This window comes from Camellia sinensis, chromosome 2 (assembly GCF_055761805.1).
Source record: "Camellia sinensis isolate YWXY chromosome 2, ASM5576180v1, whole genome shotgun sequence".
Classification (NCBI taxonomy): Eukaryota; Viridiplantae; Streptophyta; class Magnoliopsida; order Ericales; family Theaceae; genus Camellia; species Camellia sinensis.
The window spans coordinates 129,184,958-129,204,223 of record NC_138962.1 but is presented as its reverse complement, the minus strand read 5'-3'; the positions used below and the strand labels follow the sequence as shown (position 1 = coordinate 129,204,223).

The 19,266-nt window shown below is 33.0% G+C and overlaps 1 protein-coding gene across 4 annotated transcripts; it reads left to right on the top strand.

Annotated features, from left to right (window-relative positions):
• Positions 1 to 4,764: 4,764 nt before the first annotated feature.
• LOC114263777 (hyoscyamine 6-dioxygenase-like) lies at positions 4,765 to 19,215 on the top strand. 4 transcript variants are annotated; one of them, XM_082915617.1, is made up of 13 exons: positions 4,765 to 5,369; positions 6,482 to 6,779; positions 6,953 to 7,203; positions 7,514 to 7,728; positions 7,820 to 7,925; positions 8,223 to 8,402; positions 10,147 to 10,273; positions 12,414 to 12,477; positions 12,610 to 12,738; positions 17,937 to 18,038; positions 18,188 to 18,280; positions 18,436 to 18,474; positions 19,126 to 19,215. In XM_082915617.1, the coding sequence occupies exons 2-4, from the start codon at positions 6,573 to 6,575 to the stop codon at positions 7,515 to 7,517; spliced, it is 462 nt and encodes a 153-aa protein (XP_082771743.1). In that variant the 5' UTR covers positions 4,765 to 5,369; positions 6,482 to 6,572; the 3' UTR covers positions 7,518 to 7,728; positions 7,820 to 7,925; positions 8,223 to 8,402; positions 10,147 to 10,273; positions 12,414 to 12,477; positions 12,610 to 12,738; positions 17,937 to 18,038; positions 18,188 to 18,280; positions 18,436 to 18,474; positions 19,126 to 19,215. The 4 variants fall into 4 exon arrangements, with proteins under 4 accessions (XP_082771743.1, XP_082771744.1, XP_082771745.1 ...); XM_082915618.1 differs by lacking the exon at positions 18,436 to 18,474; XM_082915619.1 differs by lacking the exons at positions 18,188 to 18,280; positions 18,436 to 18,474.
• Positions 19,216 to 19,266: the final 51 nt, after the last annotated feature.

The following is a 19,266-nucleotide window of genomic DNA, read 5'->3' as shown; positions in this document are numbered from 1 at the left end:
TGCATGTTAACATGTCAATATGAATATTCACATTGTCACGGGTCGGGCCATGCCCGCCTCGGGCTGCGGTCGGGTTTCGGGCCGCCCACGGGCTGCGGGCCAATTTTACACTCTTATCAATGTAAAATGTTAACATGTCAATATGAATATTCACATTGTCAACGGGCCGGGCCGGGCCCGCCCCGGGCAGCGGGCATGTTTTTGGCCGTCCATGGGCCGCGGGCCAATTTTATACTCTTATCAATGTGAATATTAACATGTCAATGTGAATATTCACATTGTCAACGGGCCGGACCGGGCCCACCCCGGGCCGCCCATGGGCCGGGGGCGGGTTTCGCGCCGCCACGGAACGGGGGCCAATTTTACACTCCTATTAATGTGAATGTTAGCATGTCAATGTGAATATTCACATTGTCAACGGACTGGGCCGGGACGAGTCAGGCCCACCCTGGGCTGCTGTCTAGTTTTATACTCTTATCAATATGAATGTTAACATGTCAATGTGAACATTCACATTGTCAACAGGCCGGGCCGGGCCCGCCCACGGGCCGTGGGCGGGTTTCGGGCAGTTACGAGGCGCGGGCTAATTTTACACTCCTATCAATATGAATGTTAACATGTCAATGTGAATATTCACATTGTCAACGGGCCGGGCCGGGCCCGCCCCGGGCTGCGGGTGGGCTTTTGGCCGCCCATGGGCCGCGGTCCAATTTTATACTCTTATCAATGTGAATGTTAACATGTCAATGTGAATATTCACATTATCAACGGGCCGGACCGGGCCCGCCCCGGGCCGCCCATGGGCCGCGGGCAGGTTTCGCGCCGCCACGGGACGGGGGCCAATTTTACACTCCTATTAATGTGAATTTTAACATGTCAATGTGAATATTCACATTGTCAACGGGCCGGGCCTGCCCTGGCTCGCGGGCGGGTTTCGGGCCGCCCACGGGCCAATTTACATTCCTACAAATGTGAATTTTAAAATAAGAATGTTCATATCATTAAATTGCTAATCGTTAAAAAAATATTTATAAGGGTATCAAAATTAAATATAAGGGCATAAGTGTCCAAGAAAATAGTGTAAATCAAGAAAATGGACTTTATGGAATAAAACTATACATACATGGGACTAAATGGGTTAAAAAATTCCTTCATGGACTTCTTGGATTAAAACACTTCTAAATTGGACTTATCAATAAAAATTCCTAAAATTTATGATCTTTTTTTTTTTTTAAAAAAAGGCTAAATATTAACCAATATACAAAAAAATATATATATATATATATTTTGTATTTATTAAATTTTTTAAAGATTTCTCCAGTCGTTTTTTTTAACTTTTTAAGTATATGTATCTAAAAAACAAGTGGCCATATATGAAAAAATTTCATTATAAATATAAAAAAAAATATATGAATTAAAAATTTAAAAATTATTTTTTGAATAATTTTAAACCAACCAAAATTTTAAAAATTAGTTACTCATTCCACATTGATCATCCAAATTTAAATTTAACACATTTTTTTTCACAATTTTCATAAACATTTTTTTTTATTAATTCGATATACAAATTCATTGTATTTTAAATTTTTATATGAATTAGTAACAAATAACTTCTTTAAAAAGTTTCAAATTTTTTTTTTTTAAAAAAATCGATTAATTTGAAAATATGATGTACTACATACTTCAACTTAGATATTGGTTCAGTTAATGCAGCTTTGGTAATAGAGCTAAAGTTGATTTGAAATAGTTTTGGAAATAGAGATAATTTGGAATTGGTTTGAAATATATTGAATATAATGACTTAAATGTTAATCCTTCATCAATTTTATTTGACATAAATAGACAAATAATTTAAATTAAAAAAATAAAGTTTAAATTGACACAATTAAAAACTCATAATTTATTTTATTAGAATGGTTAAACCTCTTTTTTTTTGAATTTTTTTCTATATTTTTAATTAAAAAAAAGAAAAAAATTCAGTGAAACTAATTGGTCATTCCCATAATGGATAAATTACAAATACATCCCTTATGATTTGCTTAAAATATAGATTATTCTTTGTACTTTAAAAAATTACAAATGCCCACTTATCAAAATATTTTATTCTATAGAATTAAATAAAAAATAAAATTCCTTATTGATTTACCATACAATAATAAAAATGAAAATTAGTGAAACATATCTCTCCAATTTTTTAATTTTAAAATATAGTGTTGTCGCTTTAATTAAAATAAATGTCTCTTAATTTTGTATTGAATCTTGTTTCGTAATAATTATTTTTTAATCAATAATGAATATTTATAATGTATAAAATAAATTGATCATTCTATTTTATTTCATTCCAACAATATTAGTTAGGAGAAATTATCCAAAAAAAAAAAATGGATCCTTATAACAAAATGAATCTTGAATTTTTAATTTGATCAGTTTAAACCTTAATATTTTGATTAGTTTTCAATCTAAATCATTTATCTATTTTTCTTAAGTAAAATTAACAACAAAAAAAAAGCATTTTAATTACTAAACTTAATGAAAAATGACATTAAATTTAGCAGAATTGGGTAGTTGGGATCAGTGGTTGTGGGGGACAATACAAAGGCAAATTATTGGGTTGGAACAGTTTGAAATACAAGTCTTAGTCTAGTTTGATAAAAAAAAAAAAACTAAACTATTCTAATATCATATGTATGCATTGTAATGTTTGGACGGGAGAGCTCTCAAACAATAAAAGTATGTAAATAAAAAATGAAAAATGTCAATAAAAAACACATAATAAGAAGAACATATAACAAAAATCGATGTGGTTGGGATCAGTGGCTATAGGGGACAATATACAGACAAATTATTGGGTTGGATTGGTTTGAAATACAAGGCTTAGTTTAGTTTGATAAAAATAAAATAAAATAAATAATAATAATTAACTATCCTAATATTATATGTATGCATTGTAATGTTTGGACCACAGAACTCTTAAGCAATAAAAGTATGTAAATAAAATGAAAAATGTCAATAAAAAACACATAATAAGAAGAAAATATAAAAAGCAATAATCATAAAAAAAATAGAATGAACCTTATGCATTGTAAAGTTTTTGGCAATGGTAAAGTTTATTCGATTGAAACTGGATACCGGTCAATAAGAACTTTTAGAAAGTTGTTGCAGAGACCTAGGTGCTATGAAGTATCGACACTTCAAAATAAGTGTTGCAGTCATGTCGGATAAGAACGCAATTGTCATCAATTTTGTTGGTGAAAAAACAAAAATTAAATAAGTTATAGTTATCAAATGGACTTAATTTTTTGTGTAGATGAAATACACAAAGTGCTTGATAAAATGAACGATTCAGATTATCGAAACGGGGCATGTGGTAGGCCTCATGGGCCAAAACGATGCTCTCTAATCCAATTTTTAAATTAGAACGGATCTTCCTCTTGATTCGATTCCCTATGCCCTAGGAAACCTCTTAAATTAGAGAGAGAGAAAAAAAAAGAAAAGAAAAAAGAAACACAATCACTATTGTAGTTATTTTATATGAGGGAATTCTCTTCGGGCCACTCTTAAATTAGAGAGAAAAACAAAAAACCTGATTACTAACATAGTTGTTTCATACGAGGAAATTCTTTTCAGTCCATAATTTGAACTGAAGAGCACTGTTTAGTCTTGTGATGTCTATCATAGATATCGTTTTGATAATTCGAACTATTAAGTATGTTGGACATTTCATTTTTTTATTTCATGAACATAAAAAAATTATATCGATTCAGTAATCATAACCTATTTAATTTGCATTTGTCACAACAAAAAAAAAGGACAATTGTAATCTATTCAATTTAAATTAATTTTACAAACCTGTATCTCAACTCTCCGAAAGCGAGCTATGCTCCATCCTCATGCTTCAATGCATAATATTATAGTACATAATATTTTAATTATTAAAGTATTTGTAATAAGTAAAATATTATTATATATTTTTATGCATGTTGGAACGTTAGATTGGATGACTTTTTAATACAATTTTTATTTCATAAAAATTATTTCGCTCACATTTAAAAAAAAAAAAAATATATATATATATATATAATAATAATAATTGGAATTCAAAATTATATTATACTATTAATTTTAGATTTGACTTAAATAGATTACATTAGCTCAACACAAATTGCTTATAAAGTGATAAAATTTTGGTCCGGTCCCGACCCGGCCAATGCCCAACTCCTACCCCGACCAGTTGGAGAAGTTATAAATAGGAATGGCAACGAGACAAGAAATGTGAGTTTTACACTCTCTATTCCCAATCTCCAATTATTATTATTTTTTTCCATTTCCATTCCTCATCCCTAACGAAGACCATTTTTATTCCACCGTCTCGCCTCTAATGGGGTTCGATTTTTTCCGCCCCACAAATCCTTGACCCATTTTTGTGATCAGGAATGTTACATTCATCTAATTTGGTGCCGTCTGAATTGCATGAATTTGTTCACACTATTCATCTAGATGACAGGATGACAACTGTGGTAGACGAAGGTAAAACCAATTGTCCAGCATAAAGATAAAACTAATACCTATATTATAAGATAAAAACAGCTTTTGAAAATATGTTAAAACGTATTTATTTAAACAAGTTTTGAAAATATGTTATATTTTATTTGAATGACTAAAATAATTTCTAATCAATATCTACCGTTGAGATTAATTTTTTTCCCGCCCAAAAACTCTCTACTCTTTCTCCCACGTCTGCCAAACGTCTCTTAACTCCCTCTCTCTCCACGTACTCTCTCAATGTGTTGTAGTTCAGAGAGAGATGAGATGGGTGTTGTGTTCACACTCTTTCTCTCTCTAGGATTCTCTCTCGATCCCTAATGCCGCCGTGGCACTACCGTTAGCAGAACCACCGCCTCCTTCACAACCACATCAACGACGCCCCTCTTCTGCAGCAGCGCCGTAGTCCGCATCTGCCGCTCTCCGAAAAATACTCGGCTGGGATTCAATGCTGAGCTTGGCCTCTCTGAAATTCATCCATATCCCTACATTCATAACAGTCCTTCACCGTTTTCTCTCTCTAACGTCTCTCTCATGGCGTCGACTCTCCGCCAACATTCCCTTCTCCATCCCCTCGCTCCGATCCAAACCCCCACAAATTCGCCTTCCAAAACCCTAAAATCTCCTCCCGATTGAGACGATATCTTTGCACTCCTACTCTCTCTCATCAAGCCCTCACTCTCTCTCTAGGGTTTCCGATTCTGCACCCTGTCCGTGTTCACCGCTCGATGGTCCCGTTGTTTCGGTGCCGAACAGACAATCTTCTGCAGGCTCTTCGCTACGCTGCTCAATTCGGCTCCCTTCGCTACCGACGGTGCGCTCGCAAGGTAAGATCGATTGAGTCTTTTCCCCCCTTCTCTCTCTGTTTTTGTTTTTGACTGATTTGGCTTGCTACTGTTCAAACCCCACTGTCGTCTTCAAGAACAGAGGTATTTTACTCCAATTTCGGGCTTCCTGCAGCTCTTTATTGTACATTCGCTTCAAGGTTATGTACATTTTGTTGATTGCTGTGATGTGGGTTTGATATTTTTTCCCTTCTCTCCCTGTTCTTCTCCTTTATTTCATGAATACATAGAGTTGTTTATTTGTTATTTTTTTCCCCTTCTCTCTCTGTTCTTTTTCTTCATTTCATTAATACATATGTAATTTGGGGTTTGATTTCATGTTTTTATTAGAATTCGGTGGCCAATACAGACTTACAGGTTAAATTGAGGATTTTCTTATACTTGTTGCCACGGATATAGAAGCTTGTTCATTTTTATTGTCATCATGATCATCATCATTTTATTTAATATTTTTTTGGTACCACTAAGAACATCCTTAAATTTATATTTCTTTAACAAAAATCTTGTAAACATCATGATGACGACGATCATCTCCATTATTCTTGAGACAATTGCTTTATCAGTGAGATAGTAAAAATCATTTAAATGCAAGTTTAACACACAAAAAAAAAAGAAAAAAAAAAGAAGAAAAGCCTTACACCAAACACATGGCAAACTTGAATTCCATGAAAATAAGAAAAAAAATTTCACTATCCGAATGATTTTAGATTTTCCATATATTTTTTTTTGGGTAGTTAAGAGTAAAATAGTTATGTTAAATCCTAATAAGAAACTGGTTAGGCGAGCTATTAGGCCACTCGTATTACTGGTTTTATATATCTCTAAGTTGTGTTCAATTCAAGTTGCAAAACATGATCATAGACTAAACATTTGGAAAGGCATTTCCTTTCAGACAATTAAATAATGCTAGAGTTGAAGAGTTGATTGAGATACAGTTTTTTAAGAATCCATCTTTGTCAAAATGCTTTGCATGCAATTAATGTATTTCACTTCCCCCTCCTTCATAAATCCAAAATCCATCCAAACATAACACTAACGTATTCAATGGGGAAAGTGATCTTTGTTTGAATTATAATTTCGTTCCATTATTGCAGTAGACAAAGCTGGAAATCCATTATAAAAACCCAAGTTTATCAGCCTCTTCTCATGTATTCACATGTGTGAAGATGATTTCACTTGAAGAGAATGTCAGCTCTTGTTTCAAGCTGGTCCAAGAATGTTCACACCTTGCCAGAAAACTTTGTTTGCTCATCTGAAGAAAGACCTGGAGACCTTGCAGTGCCTTTGTGCAGAGGCATTCCAGTGGTTGATCTACAACAAGTAGACGGTCATGACAGAGCTGATTCAATTAAGCAAATTATGAAAGGTAGCCAGGATTTTGGAATGTTTCAGGTTCGTTGTAAATCCTTGCTTACTTAAATACACAAACACATACATATTTTATTGGAAAGCTCTTAAGACAACATTTTGAAACAATTTACAAGTATTTAGCTCTTGAAAATGTATTTACTTTTTTAACACCAACCAAATGATGCCATTGACTACTACAATAATTCATAAAACAGGTGATCAACCATGGACTATTAAAAGAACTAATGGACGACACAATGAGTCTGTTCAAGGAGTTCTTTGACATGCCTGACGAAGACAAGGCCACTTACTATTCCGAGGACACGAGTAAGAGCTTCAGACTCTACACAGGCAGTTTTCCTCACTCTGTTATTAATCACAACTACTGGAAGGATTCAGTAAGACAAGATTGCCACCCTTTAGAGGATCACATTGAAACTTGGCTAGAAAAGCCAGATAGATACCGGTAAACCCTGCAACCCCACTACGCCGCTTAAATCTGTCTGGTCTTGTTGTTGCATAATACTTCTATGTGGCAGCAAAAAAAAATTTTGAATTATCTTTTTTTTTTTTTGTTTTTTTTTTCTCTTGGGGATTACTAATTGGGATTTGGGCTCTTTGAGTTGAGTTGAGTTATATAACTGACTGATAAATTATTGTTAATTTTATTTTCGGAGAGGTTGTTGGGACATATTCAGTGGAAGTGAGGAAGTTAGGCTTGAGGATTTTGAATCTTATTTGTGAAGGATTGGGAATTGAAGTGGGGTATTTTGCAGGTGACCTGAGCAAATTCCAGGGAATGATAGTTAATCATTATCCGCCATGTCCAAACCCAAGTGTGGTCTTGGGAGTATGTGGACACTACGACACCAACCTCTTAACCTTACTTCAACAGGACGAGTATGGGCTTCATATCCTCAAGGATGGGCAATGGGTTGGTGTTAAACATGTCCCCGGTGCATTTGTTATCAACATAGGCAGCCAGCTAGAGGTATATCTTCACTTTGTGCTTAACCTAGGTAGCCTACATATTATTGTCAACAGAGCAGAGTTCACCATGCCCTTAACCCAAATCCATACAGTGGAGTCTTTGGTTCAGACAGGGAGAAGTATGCAAGAGATGTTGAAGATCTCATTACCTTTAGAACTTCAGGGCATGTAGCTGGTTTTATTTCTGAAGCCATACAGGTAAGCATCGTCTATGTAAATTTGTTTTTATTGTTTCTTTTTGTGGCTATATTGATTAGGGTAATGATGTACATACAGGATTTAACACAAAAAAATTTATGCAAAATGATGTGTCGCATTTATATCCTTCCATTGATAGTCAAATGCCCATCACTATGGTTCACAATTGCGAGAGTGTCATTGCCACATTATTTTTGTCTTAAATTCTGTACGAAAATTGTGTGAGAATATCATTTTCCTATTAATACAACCTCTTCTGAGTTATTGTCTAATTTGAACTACTCTCTAAAATGGCAGGGAGTGGGTGGAATTATTGAAGTGGCCCCAGGTTACTTCCTTGCCGTATACAGCAGTATTAAGAAAGCAGGAGGGCTTCGTATTGCCGATGAGGTTCAATCTGGGTTTGCTCACACTGGGAGCCATTTTTGGGGATTTGAGACCCAAGGCATTGTGCCTGACATAGTGACAATGGCAAAGGTAAATCTATATAATATGGCAGGATGATTTTTAAAAATGTCCAAAATGATTTTTAATGGTCTAAATTAATTCTAAGTGTATATCAATGGTTAAGATCAATCCTTTCAAATGTACCAAACACTTGATTCCCGCCCAAATACTCTTTGCTCTCTCTCACGTCTCAAACACTTAATGTGGCAGGATTATTTTTTTGGCCTTTATAGATTTGGCCTCTTCTTCTTGGGGTAGCAAAGTGTGTTTTGAGGGGAGAGAGAGAGAGTGAGTGTGTGTTTTAAAATTTGAAATTTGAAAGAGTGAGATGAGCGAGAAAGGATGGATGGGTGGGTGGGGGTGAAGAGTTTTTTTTGTTTTTTGTTTTTTTGGGCTGTTGTGGCTCTTGGACACAAAGTGTGTTTTGTTGTCCGTCGCGGCCACCGCCACCGTTGCCTCACTCTCTTGGGAACAAATTATGTTTTTGTTTTTGTTAGTATTTATTTTATACAAAATATAAAAAAATAATTAAAATGCATTATTTACTATAATTTGAGTTCAAATACTTAAAATACATAAATCATGCAAAATTATAAAATTTTATTTTAAATTGTAAAATTTATTTTAAAAATTTTTCAGTGTAAATTTTATAACATTACTCTAAATTTTATAATTTTTAAGTGTATTCAGATTGAATGGATCTGAAAAAGTAAAAAATGTTGATTAAAATATTTAAAAAGTTTACTAAAAGTAACAAAATACAGATTGAAAATTTTAAAAATTATTTTTGAAAGCTGTAAACCAAATAAGTTTTGAATTTCAAATTTGTAAAAATTATTTTCAAAATATACAACCAAACTCTAATTATAAAATTATTTGAAAATCCAAACCAAACGAACCATCTATTTATATTTTGACCTCAAAAATTTTTTTTGCGCAACAAATTAGATAAATTATATTTTAATCCATAAGATGAATATTTCTTTATATTTTTTTAGTATTTTTATCAAAAGAAGTTACAGATTTTACAAATTTTAGCATGATACGTATAAATTATAACTACGTTTTGATCTCAACAATATTTATACCATGCCTTTAGGCACGTGCATACACTAGTATATATATATATATAAATTATTAATTTCAGTTCCATATCAACATTTTAAAGTAGCTTGGTTGGTTGAAGCTTGCTTCCACTTACCCCCAAGGTAACGTGTTAAAAATTAGGGTTTCACAACTTTCACTCTCTTTTCCCTCCTTTGTTTCTAGACCCCTCTCTCTCGCTAATCTTCCACCGCTTCAAAATTAGGGTTTTATAACGGTCTCCTCTCTTTTCACTCCTTTGTTTATTGACGCCTCTCTCTCTCTATTATCTGCCATCGCTGCTCTCTCTCCATAAACCTAAACCCTTTCGATCTCTCTAGCTTCTATCCATTTGAGAAACCCAAAACCTTTGAAATTGACCCATTCAAATCGTCTTTCTGATGGAGAACATGAAGACGAATCACAAAAAAACCCTTAGACGAAGCAGCAGAAACCCCCTAAACCACACTCAAACCCTAAGACGAAGTAGACGAAGAAGAAGAAGTGTGAGATCGTCTGAAATCCATCACGCATCTTGAAATCTAGTTATTTATTTTTCTGAAATCGTCTTTCTGATGATGGAGAATTGCTTAAATTTTGCTTTAAATTGCTTGAGATTAATTGAAATCTGTATAAAATTGCTTGATTATTCTTGTGATTATTTTTGTTTATGTAATTTCAATATGATCAGGTGAACAAGCTTCATGAAGTGTGTTGAAGATTTCAGAGCTAGGGTTTATCTGCAACTTAACAATATTTTTCAATGCTTAATGGCTTCGATTTCTCAATCTCAAACCTCTAGTGGTCTTCTTTTACTGGTATTGATTTCTCTATCCATTGATTGCTTTATGACCACACACCCTCATCAAACTCTTAATCACCACTGTCACTATCTCTCCTCTCTCTCTCTTGATGTGTATTTTGCTATAGCATTGCATGATGTCAATATTCACTTTGACTCTATTCTTGATGCATGTCACAATATTTTCACTCTGTATAGTAATTTTGAAATTCATGTTCTGTTTTAGCTTTAATATGTGCATTGGTTCCCCTACTTACAGTGAAAACTTCTACTCTATTTATAGACCAAATTTTCTCTTATGAGGTAAAAAAGTTACTTTAGTAGAATTGTGACAAGTTTTGTTTTGGTATTACTCTGAGGCTTCTATTGGAAAAGCTTGAAAATCAAAGCATTCAATGTATATTGTGTCATGGTAGGGTGCAACTTGCCTACATCTTTGCTTGTGGATGTACAAATAATTTTCCATCACTACCGTCATAGATTTTAGTTATAAAAATGCAGTTCCCATTAAATAATGTTGTTGCTTTTTTTTTTTTTGGGCGACTCCTATATGCATGTCCCCACTTTTCCATTGTTAAAAAATGTGTATTGTTTTTGTCTCATCTATTTAATTTTGCTTTTACTTCATGTTCAGAGTTTTACATACATTGCAATTCCTGTTAGTGTAGTCCATGTAATTTGGAGATGATGGAGATTGAGGGCGAGGCAACCACCGAGATTTTCAGTTATTTAGAAGTTTAATTTTATAAAAAATAGCCCTTCAACCAAACAAGAAACAAATAAAACTTGGAAAAAAATGACCATGAATTGATTACAGGTGTTATTAACTTGTAGTTACTATTTATTTGGAATGTTGAAGTATTTTTGGTGTTTGATATTTGCCTCTCTCCTAGTTCTTCCCCTCATCATTATGCTTACATATGTGATGATGTAACCATTGTTCTTCTATTCTATAGTTTTACTCAGGAAATTCGTCTATTTTTTCTTTATTTTGGAGAGGTGGTTCTACATGATGTTGATCCTAGTATGAGGACCTTCATTCATTCATGTTTGAGTCGGTAAAGATGATTCTATTTTTATTTTTTTTGTTAAGTAGGAAAGCCAATTTGTAGACATAAGTCGTAACTCAAAAATAAAATACTACTCATGCTAATTAGTTTCTCAATTTTCTCTTGACACCAGGCTCTTAAGGATTCTTTTAGATTCTCCTTTTTGAAATTAAACATGTGTTCAGTTGTCAAAATCTCCATTAAGCTCAATTAGTTTCAGTACGAAATTACTATACCATATTTTGTTCCAACAAGGTCGGGAAGGTGCATAATAACTTTAAACATACAAAATAAGATGTGGCATCACATAAGGAACAAAATTTATTTCTGAAGTAGCATTGACAGGACGAAAATAAAATAAAACTACAATTATGAATACCAATATATGAAGCGTCTTGTTAACAAGTGCCTCGAGGACACGAAAAGTAGACCAAAAAATAAATTTGAAAACACAAGACACTTTTTATTAAATTCAATGCAGTTTTTATTGAAATTAATGCACTTCTTTTAACTGTTTGACCTATTTTCAAGACACTTCTTTATTTCAATCCCAATATCCAGCACTTTTAACATTTGTCATATACAAATATCTTGAGGACACAACGATTACACGAATTATAACTAAGACCATTCCAATAAAATAAATTACATATATCTATTAAGAACAGAACAAAAAGATGATATGAGGAACTTGCTTCTCTACGTTTCAGGAGCTTTAGCAATAATGGAGAAAACTACAAATGCAAGACTGATGTTACAGGAGGACAAGTTACCAAAAAATTTGATATCCATGTTTCATATTTCTTCTTTTCTACTTCTAAATCTCAAAATTCAGTCAAATAAAGAAACTAAATCCTAAGCAAAGAATCATGCCAATCTCAAATCATACCTGAGGGAGTAATGTAGGGAAATTAGTTAGCAGTTTTCTCTTGTTAAGATTTCGAAATTTCAGTGTAGCTTCTACAACAACATGGTCTAAAAATTCACTTAGTAGTTTATTGGTGGTAGTTGCTACATAATTAATGTATGTTGGGTTATATATAATAAATCCATGTGTTTTTTGGGCGATTAATGTAGACCTTTTTTTATTCAATGGCAACTGAGCAGCGAGTAGTAACACAAGTGATGAAGACTAAAGAATTCCTCAACTGAGCAGTGAGTCAACAACCAGGTAATCTCAGTTATCACTCAAGAATTCCTTCACTTATGTTGCTGCCATTGCTTGGAAATGGAGACTAAATTGGGCCCTAGTTTTTTATAGTTTTTATTTTTTTCATTTATCCTTTTTGATGTTGTGATGTAGAGCGTGATTCTTGGGAAGCTAACATGGGCATGGAGATAGAAGGTGATGGGGGTGCCTGCATATCTTCAACTTGATCTGGAAGCAGATCTCGTCTTGCCTCCGGCACCAGCTACCAGAGTCGACAACCATGTAATTTCTAGTCTCAGTTATCACTGAAGAATAAATTCACTTACATTGCTAGAATTCCTTGGAAATGGATATTGTATTTCATGAATAACTGATCAAAATAATTCTATTGACACGGCTTTTACAGGTTCCAACTAGTATGGTGTTAGAATTGTATGATGCACGATTCGATTCATACAATTTAATATGAGTTTCAACCAAAATTATTTGAATTGTGTTGTTTGAAAATTGGGTGTGCTGTTGAATTGAGAATTGAGTAGTTCATAGGTTTTTGTTTACATAATGTATTGAAATGACGCCTTTTTCAACTACTCTATGATGAAACAAAAATAGGGCAATTGGTTATACTGATATACGTGGTGTTATATATATATGTAATATATAATTTATTTATATTGATCCTGTGAAGTATTTGATTGCGATTGCTATAGTGTTCCAACATATGTGTGAGGTTTGGAAATTCCTTTCCAATAATTTGGGCTATATTTCATGATAAGCGTCCGGTGGATCTTGTATGAGAAGGGAAAAAGATATGGAAGGAAAAGTGGGAAAAAAAAACTTTGTTAATAGTTTCATGTGGAAAAAAACATGCAAAGAGTGAACTGCCAATACATGTATTATCTTATGCAATTTTATCTCTTCTTTTGTGGAGATTTTGTTGGAATTTTGTGTTTCATTTGTTGTGGCGCGTTATAGAAACCAAAAACACCCTTTTCATAGTTTTTAGATAATTAGAGATCGACGAGTCCAACTTCCTTTACTCCATTCAAAAAGTTGTTCAAAATAATTGATCAAAATTTCCAATGATCCGGTTTGTGCATGTTATTCAAAATAATGTTACTTTTAGGAGTTGTTAGTTTTTCGTTTGTATTTTTTTTCCTTTGTGTTTTTTGGCGCTAACCCCTTGCAGGCAATGGCACATATAGATATGGTTAATCATTTAAGGTAATCTCCTTAACTGTTTGATTTTATTTTTTACATTCAGGACAATGCATTGTTTAGTTTGGGGGGAGAAAATACTTATTTTGAGAAGAATTTATATATTTGCTTGCAGCTATGAGTTAGTTATTTTGTTAAAAAAAAATAAAAATTTAGTGCTCATGGTTTTCTTTTGTTCTATACATTGACTGATTGGGCATACTTGTGGTATTTAATTGCTTTAACTCGAGAATTGTTTTGAAGTTTGATATGCTAGCTACTTTGTTAAAGTATTCCGTGTGTTCATATTTGGAAATCATTGCACTGCACTTCAGCCACATGAATATGATTTTTAGTTGATAAGTGGGTATGACTTGAAAATCTTGTGGAATGATAGTGGAGACTTTTAACCCTGTGAGTTTTGTGCCAATCATTTATTGGAGGGTCGTTATACATCTACTCTTAATTTTTCTTTGGAAGCGCATTAATTTGTTGTTTAGTCTCATTATTTTTTCATTTTTGGTTGAATGCTGAGAACAAATCAATTTGTTGTCACACTTTTTACTCCCTCGAGGATGATGCATCGTTTAGGTTGGGGGGAGAAAATTCTTATTTTGGGAAGAATTTATATGTTTGCTTGCTACAATGAGTTAGTTGTTTTGTTTAAAAAAAGAAAAAAAGGTGTGCATGGTAATGTATTGTTCTATGCATTGAGTGATTCGGCATACTTGTAGTATTTTATTGCTTTAACTTGAGAAATTGTGTTGAAGTTTGATATGCTAGCTACTTTGTTAAAGTATTTCATGCGTTCGTATTTGGAAATAATTGCACTGCACTTTAGCCACATGAATATGATTTTTAGTTGATAAGTGGATATGACTTGAAAATCTTGAAGAATGATAGTGGAGACTTTTAACCCTGTGAGTTTTGTGCCAATCACTTATTGGAGGGTTACTATACATCTACTCTTAATTTTCTTTGGAAGGACATTAATTTGTTGTTTAGTCTCATTATTTCTTCATTTTGGTTGAATGCTGAGAATAAATCAATTTGTTATGACACTTTTATTCCCTTGAGATCATGAAAGTTGAAGGACCATACTAATTCTTGAGAGATGATTTTAGGCCATCTTTGTTTCTTTGAGCCTTTTATTTATTTTTCTTTCTTTTATTATTACTTCATGAACCATTAGAAACCAATTTGAGCCTTTATGTTAGCCTTTCTTTGTTTAACCCCACAACCCATACTTTCTTTTTACTTTTGTAGATATGTTGGGATTATTTGAGTTTGACAATGGCAAATTTGTTTGAAAAAAAAAAAAAAGAAAAAAAAAGGAGAAAAGCTGAAAAAAAGAAGAAATAAATTGTGTTCAACGAAGGGGAAAAAAAAACAAAAAGAAAAAAAAAAAGTAGGAGGAAGTTGAAAAAGACAAAAAGAAAAGTAATAGAAAGAGCAAGGCATTTGGAATAATGCTCTAATTGTGTTTATTTTTATGCCAATTGTCTCTCAGACGTCCTTTTTTTTATTCACTTTTGGCTTCTTATTATTTTTTCGTAATTCCTCAACCCAAGCATTACAACCAAATAAAAGTCCTATTTGATCTTGAGTGTGGTATAGTTTACAAGTGGACATGATGGATTGGGGTGATGGTGTGGTAATTTTAATTCTCAGTATTTGATATTCCATTCATGAGACTATTTATTTATTCTTTCATTATAGCGTTTTTCCAAAAAATTAGTATGCGGGATATTTTGCCTTTGATTTACATTATTCTACTCGCATATATTGAGAGCAATTTTTGCACCATATTCTGAGTGATTGATTTGTTGAGTGCAATAACTGGTGAGATTTGAGTCGAAGCATGTTTCAAAAAGAGATTTGGGTTATATTTCACTTTAAGGCTAAGGTTGTGTATGTGTTGGCTAAACTTTTTCACGCATGCCAAATTCTGAATGTCATGAGATAACTTTACTTGCTGCTAGTGTCTTGAACTTTGATTGGTTATCTTGTTAAGGTTGTGAAATTCATGACTTGTTCTTGAACTTTAGCATGAAAACGAAGAAATCCTTCGAGTAAAGAAAATTTTTGACGTTTGTGGGTAACATTTCTGGAAATTTTATTTCTCAGTATTTGATATTCCATTCATGAGACTATTTCTTTATTCTTTCATATTAGCGTTTTTCAAAAAAATTAGTATGCGGGATATTTTAGCTTTGATTTACATTGTTCTACTCGCATATATTGAGAGCAATTTTTGCACCATATTCCGAGTGATTTATTTGTTGAGTGCAATAACTGGTGAGATTTGAGTCGAAGCATGTTTCAGAAAGAGATTTGGGTTATATTTCACTTTAAGGCTAAGGTTGTGTCTGTGTTGGTTGAACTTTTTTCACACACTCCAAATTTTGAATGTCATGCAATATCTTTACTTGCTGCTAGTCTTTTAAACTTTGATTGATTATCTTGTTAAGGTTGTGAAATTCATGATTGGTTCTTTAACCTTGGCATGAGAATGAAAGAAGTCGTTTTACTAAAGAAATTTTTGGATGTTTGTGGGTAACATCTTTGGAAACACGAGACTTTAACTCGTCCGTGAGGGGTAATCTATTGGATTAAGGACTTGTTGCATGTGCTAAATTCAATCATGATTTCTTGCGGAAGTAGTTTAGAGTAGTTGCTTTTATTTTTCTTTTTGATTTTATTTTAGTCGCCTTAATTGCTAGGTTCTAAAATTAAAGCTGGTTGGGAGGTGTGATGAATGCTTAAAATTACGTAGTTATTCTAGGAATTTTGGATATTATATCCATTCTCTCAATTTATATTTAATTGTGATATAATGTATTTAATTTAAATTTTTAGAAAAACTACATTTGAGCCATCAACAATATAAATTGCTCAACTAGGGCCATAAGACTCGGTTTGCTTTGAAATCATCTCATAGCATTCACAAAACCTCTCTCAAAGGTTAGACAAGATTTCATTGTACCTCCAGTCCTTTTTTATTTTGATTTTGCTCTTCAAATATTTTTTTATTTTTCCTTTTAATTACTACTCATCTTTTGTTCCTTATTTGTTCCTTTTATGTAATATATATTGGGTGACTTAGATAATAGCAAGAACACTAGATCTGAGCGCAATGTTGTCAAGTGTGCTTGGGGTGCTCGAATTTTGCGCAACAAGATGGTAATTTTTATCTTAATTTTCTAACCCTCTACATAATATATATACCTTTTTACTCACAACGGTCTTGTGTTTGTAGCTTTTCATCGAATAAAAGATAATATTGCTATTGCCTAAAGGCAAGATTTCATATTTTTGTAAATAAGGGAGCAGAAAAAGGGTGTTGTTTTGAAAGAAAAAAGGGCCCCCAGTTGATTGACTTGTCCTCCCCATGTCATTGTATATGATATGTTTTTAATGTTAATATTGTTTGTACTCAAATGAATTGTTGAGCCTTCACAAAAAGGTTCTTTTGTATAAAACTAGACTACATTTGTTTCCTGGTAAATTGAGATCTAGATGGACCGGCCCTTTCATAGTTAAAACTGTTTTTTCTCATGGGGCCGTTGAGATTGAAAATCCCAGGAATGGTGATGTTTTTAAAGTGACTGGCCAACGTCTTAAACCCGTTTTGGAGAATTTCCCACCTGAAGAGGAGAGGAGTCCATTGAATTAAAAGGCCCTATTTATTGAGACCCATAAACATAATAATAAAAGCAGTGTTACATTTCGGAGTTGTTAGTTTTTCGTTTGTAATTTTTTTCCCTTGTGTTTTTGGCAATAATCCCTTGCAGGTTCATGGTTCATCTTTTCTTTTTTAATAAATTTTTTGTTGACGCTCAAAAAAAAAAAAATATATATATATATATATAGACATGGTTCATTATTTAAGGTAATCTCCTAACCTTTGTGATTTTGTTTTTTACATTGAGGACAATGCATCGTTTAGGTTGGGGGGAGAAAATACTTTCTTTGAGAAGAATTTATATGTTTGCTTGCTGCAATGAGTTAGTTGTTTTGTTATAAAAAAAGAAGAAGAGACCTTGTGTAGCTTAAGAAGCTGTCAAAGCTCGAGCCACGACGGTTCTCATTCAAAACAGAACCAAACAAAACATGGAAAAAAATGACCATAAATTTATTGCAGGTGTTATTAACTTGTAGTTACTATTTATTTGGAATGTTGAAGTATTTTTGGTGCTTGATATTTGCCTCTCTCCTAGTTCTTCCCCTCATCATTATGCTTACATATGTGCTAATGTAAGCATTGTTCTTTTATTCTCCAGTTTTACTCAGGAAATTCGTCTATTTTTTCTTTATTTTGGAGAGGTGGTTCTACATGATGCTGATCCCAGTAGGAGGACCTCCATTCATTCATGTTTGAGCCGGTAAAGATGGTTTAGTTTGTAGTCCTTTCACAATAGTTTATTTGTGGGGAAAAAATAAAATTATGATTTCATCTAACAATTATTCTCTATTTATGCATATCATATGATAAATCATATTTGAAAATCACTCTTCCAATGTTTGATTGCAGTGAATTTTTAGACCATGTTGTTGCTGCTACATTGCCTTTCGAAATCTTAACAAGAGAAAACTTCTAACTAATTTCCCTACATTACTCCCTTAGGTATGATTTGAGATTGGCATGATTCTTTGCATAGGATTTAGTTTCTTTATTTGACTGAATTTTTAGATTTAGAAGTAGAAAAGAAGAAATATGAAACATGTATATCAAATATTTTGGTAACTTATCCTCCTCTAACATTAGTCTTGCATTTGTAGTTTTTCCCATTAATGCTAAAGCTCATGAAATGTAGAGAAGTAAGTTCCTCGTGTCATCTTTTTGGTTCCGTTCTTAAAAGATATATATCATTTATTTTATTGAAATGATCTTAGTTATAATTCGTGCAATTGTTGTGTCCTAATAATTTGATATTTGTATATGACAAATGTTAAAAGTGCTGAATATTGGGATTGAAATAAGGAAGTGTCTTGAAAATAGGTCAAACGGTTAAAAGAAGTGCATTAATTTCAATAAAAACTGCATTGAATTTAATAAGAAGTGTCTTCTGTTTTTAAATTTATTTTTTGGTCTACTTTTCGTGTCCTAGGGCACTTTTTAGCAAGACCCTTCATATATATTGGTATTCATAATTGTAGTTTTATTTTATTTTTGTCTTGTCAATGCTACTTCAGAAATAAATTTCGTTGCTTATGTGATGCCACACCTTATTTTGTATGTTTAAAGTTATTATGCACCTTCCCAACCTTGTTGGAACAAAATATGGTATAGTAATTTCGTATTGAAACTAATTGAGCTTAATAGAAATTTTGACAACTAAACACATATTTAATTTAAAAAAGGAGAATCTAAAAGAATGCTTTCAGAGATACTGTGGACTTAATCTGCAGTGAAGGGCATTACTGACTTTCATACATATATTTTTTTTTCTGTTTTCTTTTTTGATGCAGATCAGAAAAATCGTTTCTAAGTGTGCTTCCAGCATTGATGTCTCTTGGATCATTTGTTGAGCTTATTTCCATCTCTCGTTGACTTACCAAGTGAGTTTGTTTTCCAGCATTCCCTAGTAGTTACATGATGCTCCTTTTCGT

What these genes read in the sequence shown, in the direction of transcription:
- LOC114263777 (XM_082915619.1), top strand. Translation starts at nt 6,573, where the DNA reads ATGTCAGCTCTTGTTTCAAGCTGGTCCAAGAATGTTCACACCTTGCCA. An exon ending in AGGATTTTGGAATGTTTCAG is followed by an intron (nt 6,780 to 6,952) that starts GTTCGTTGTAAA and finishes TTCATAAAACAG; the next exon opens with GTGATCAACCATGGACTATT.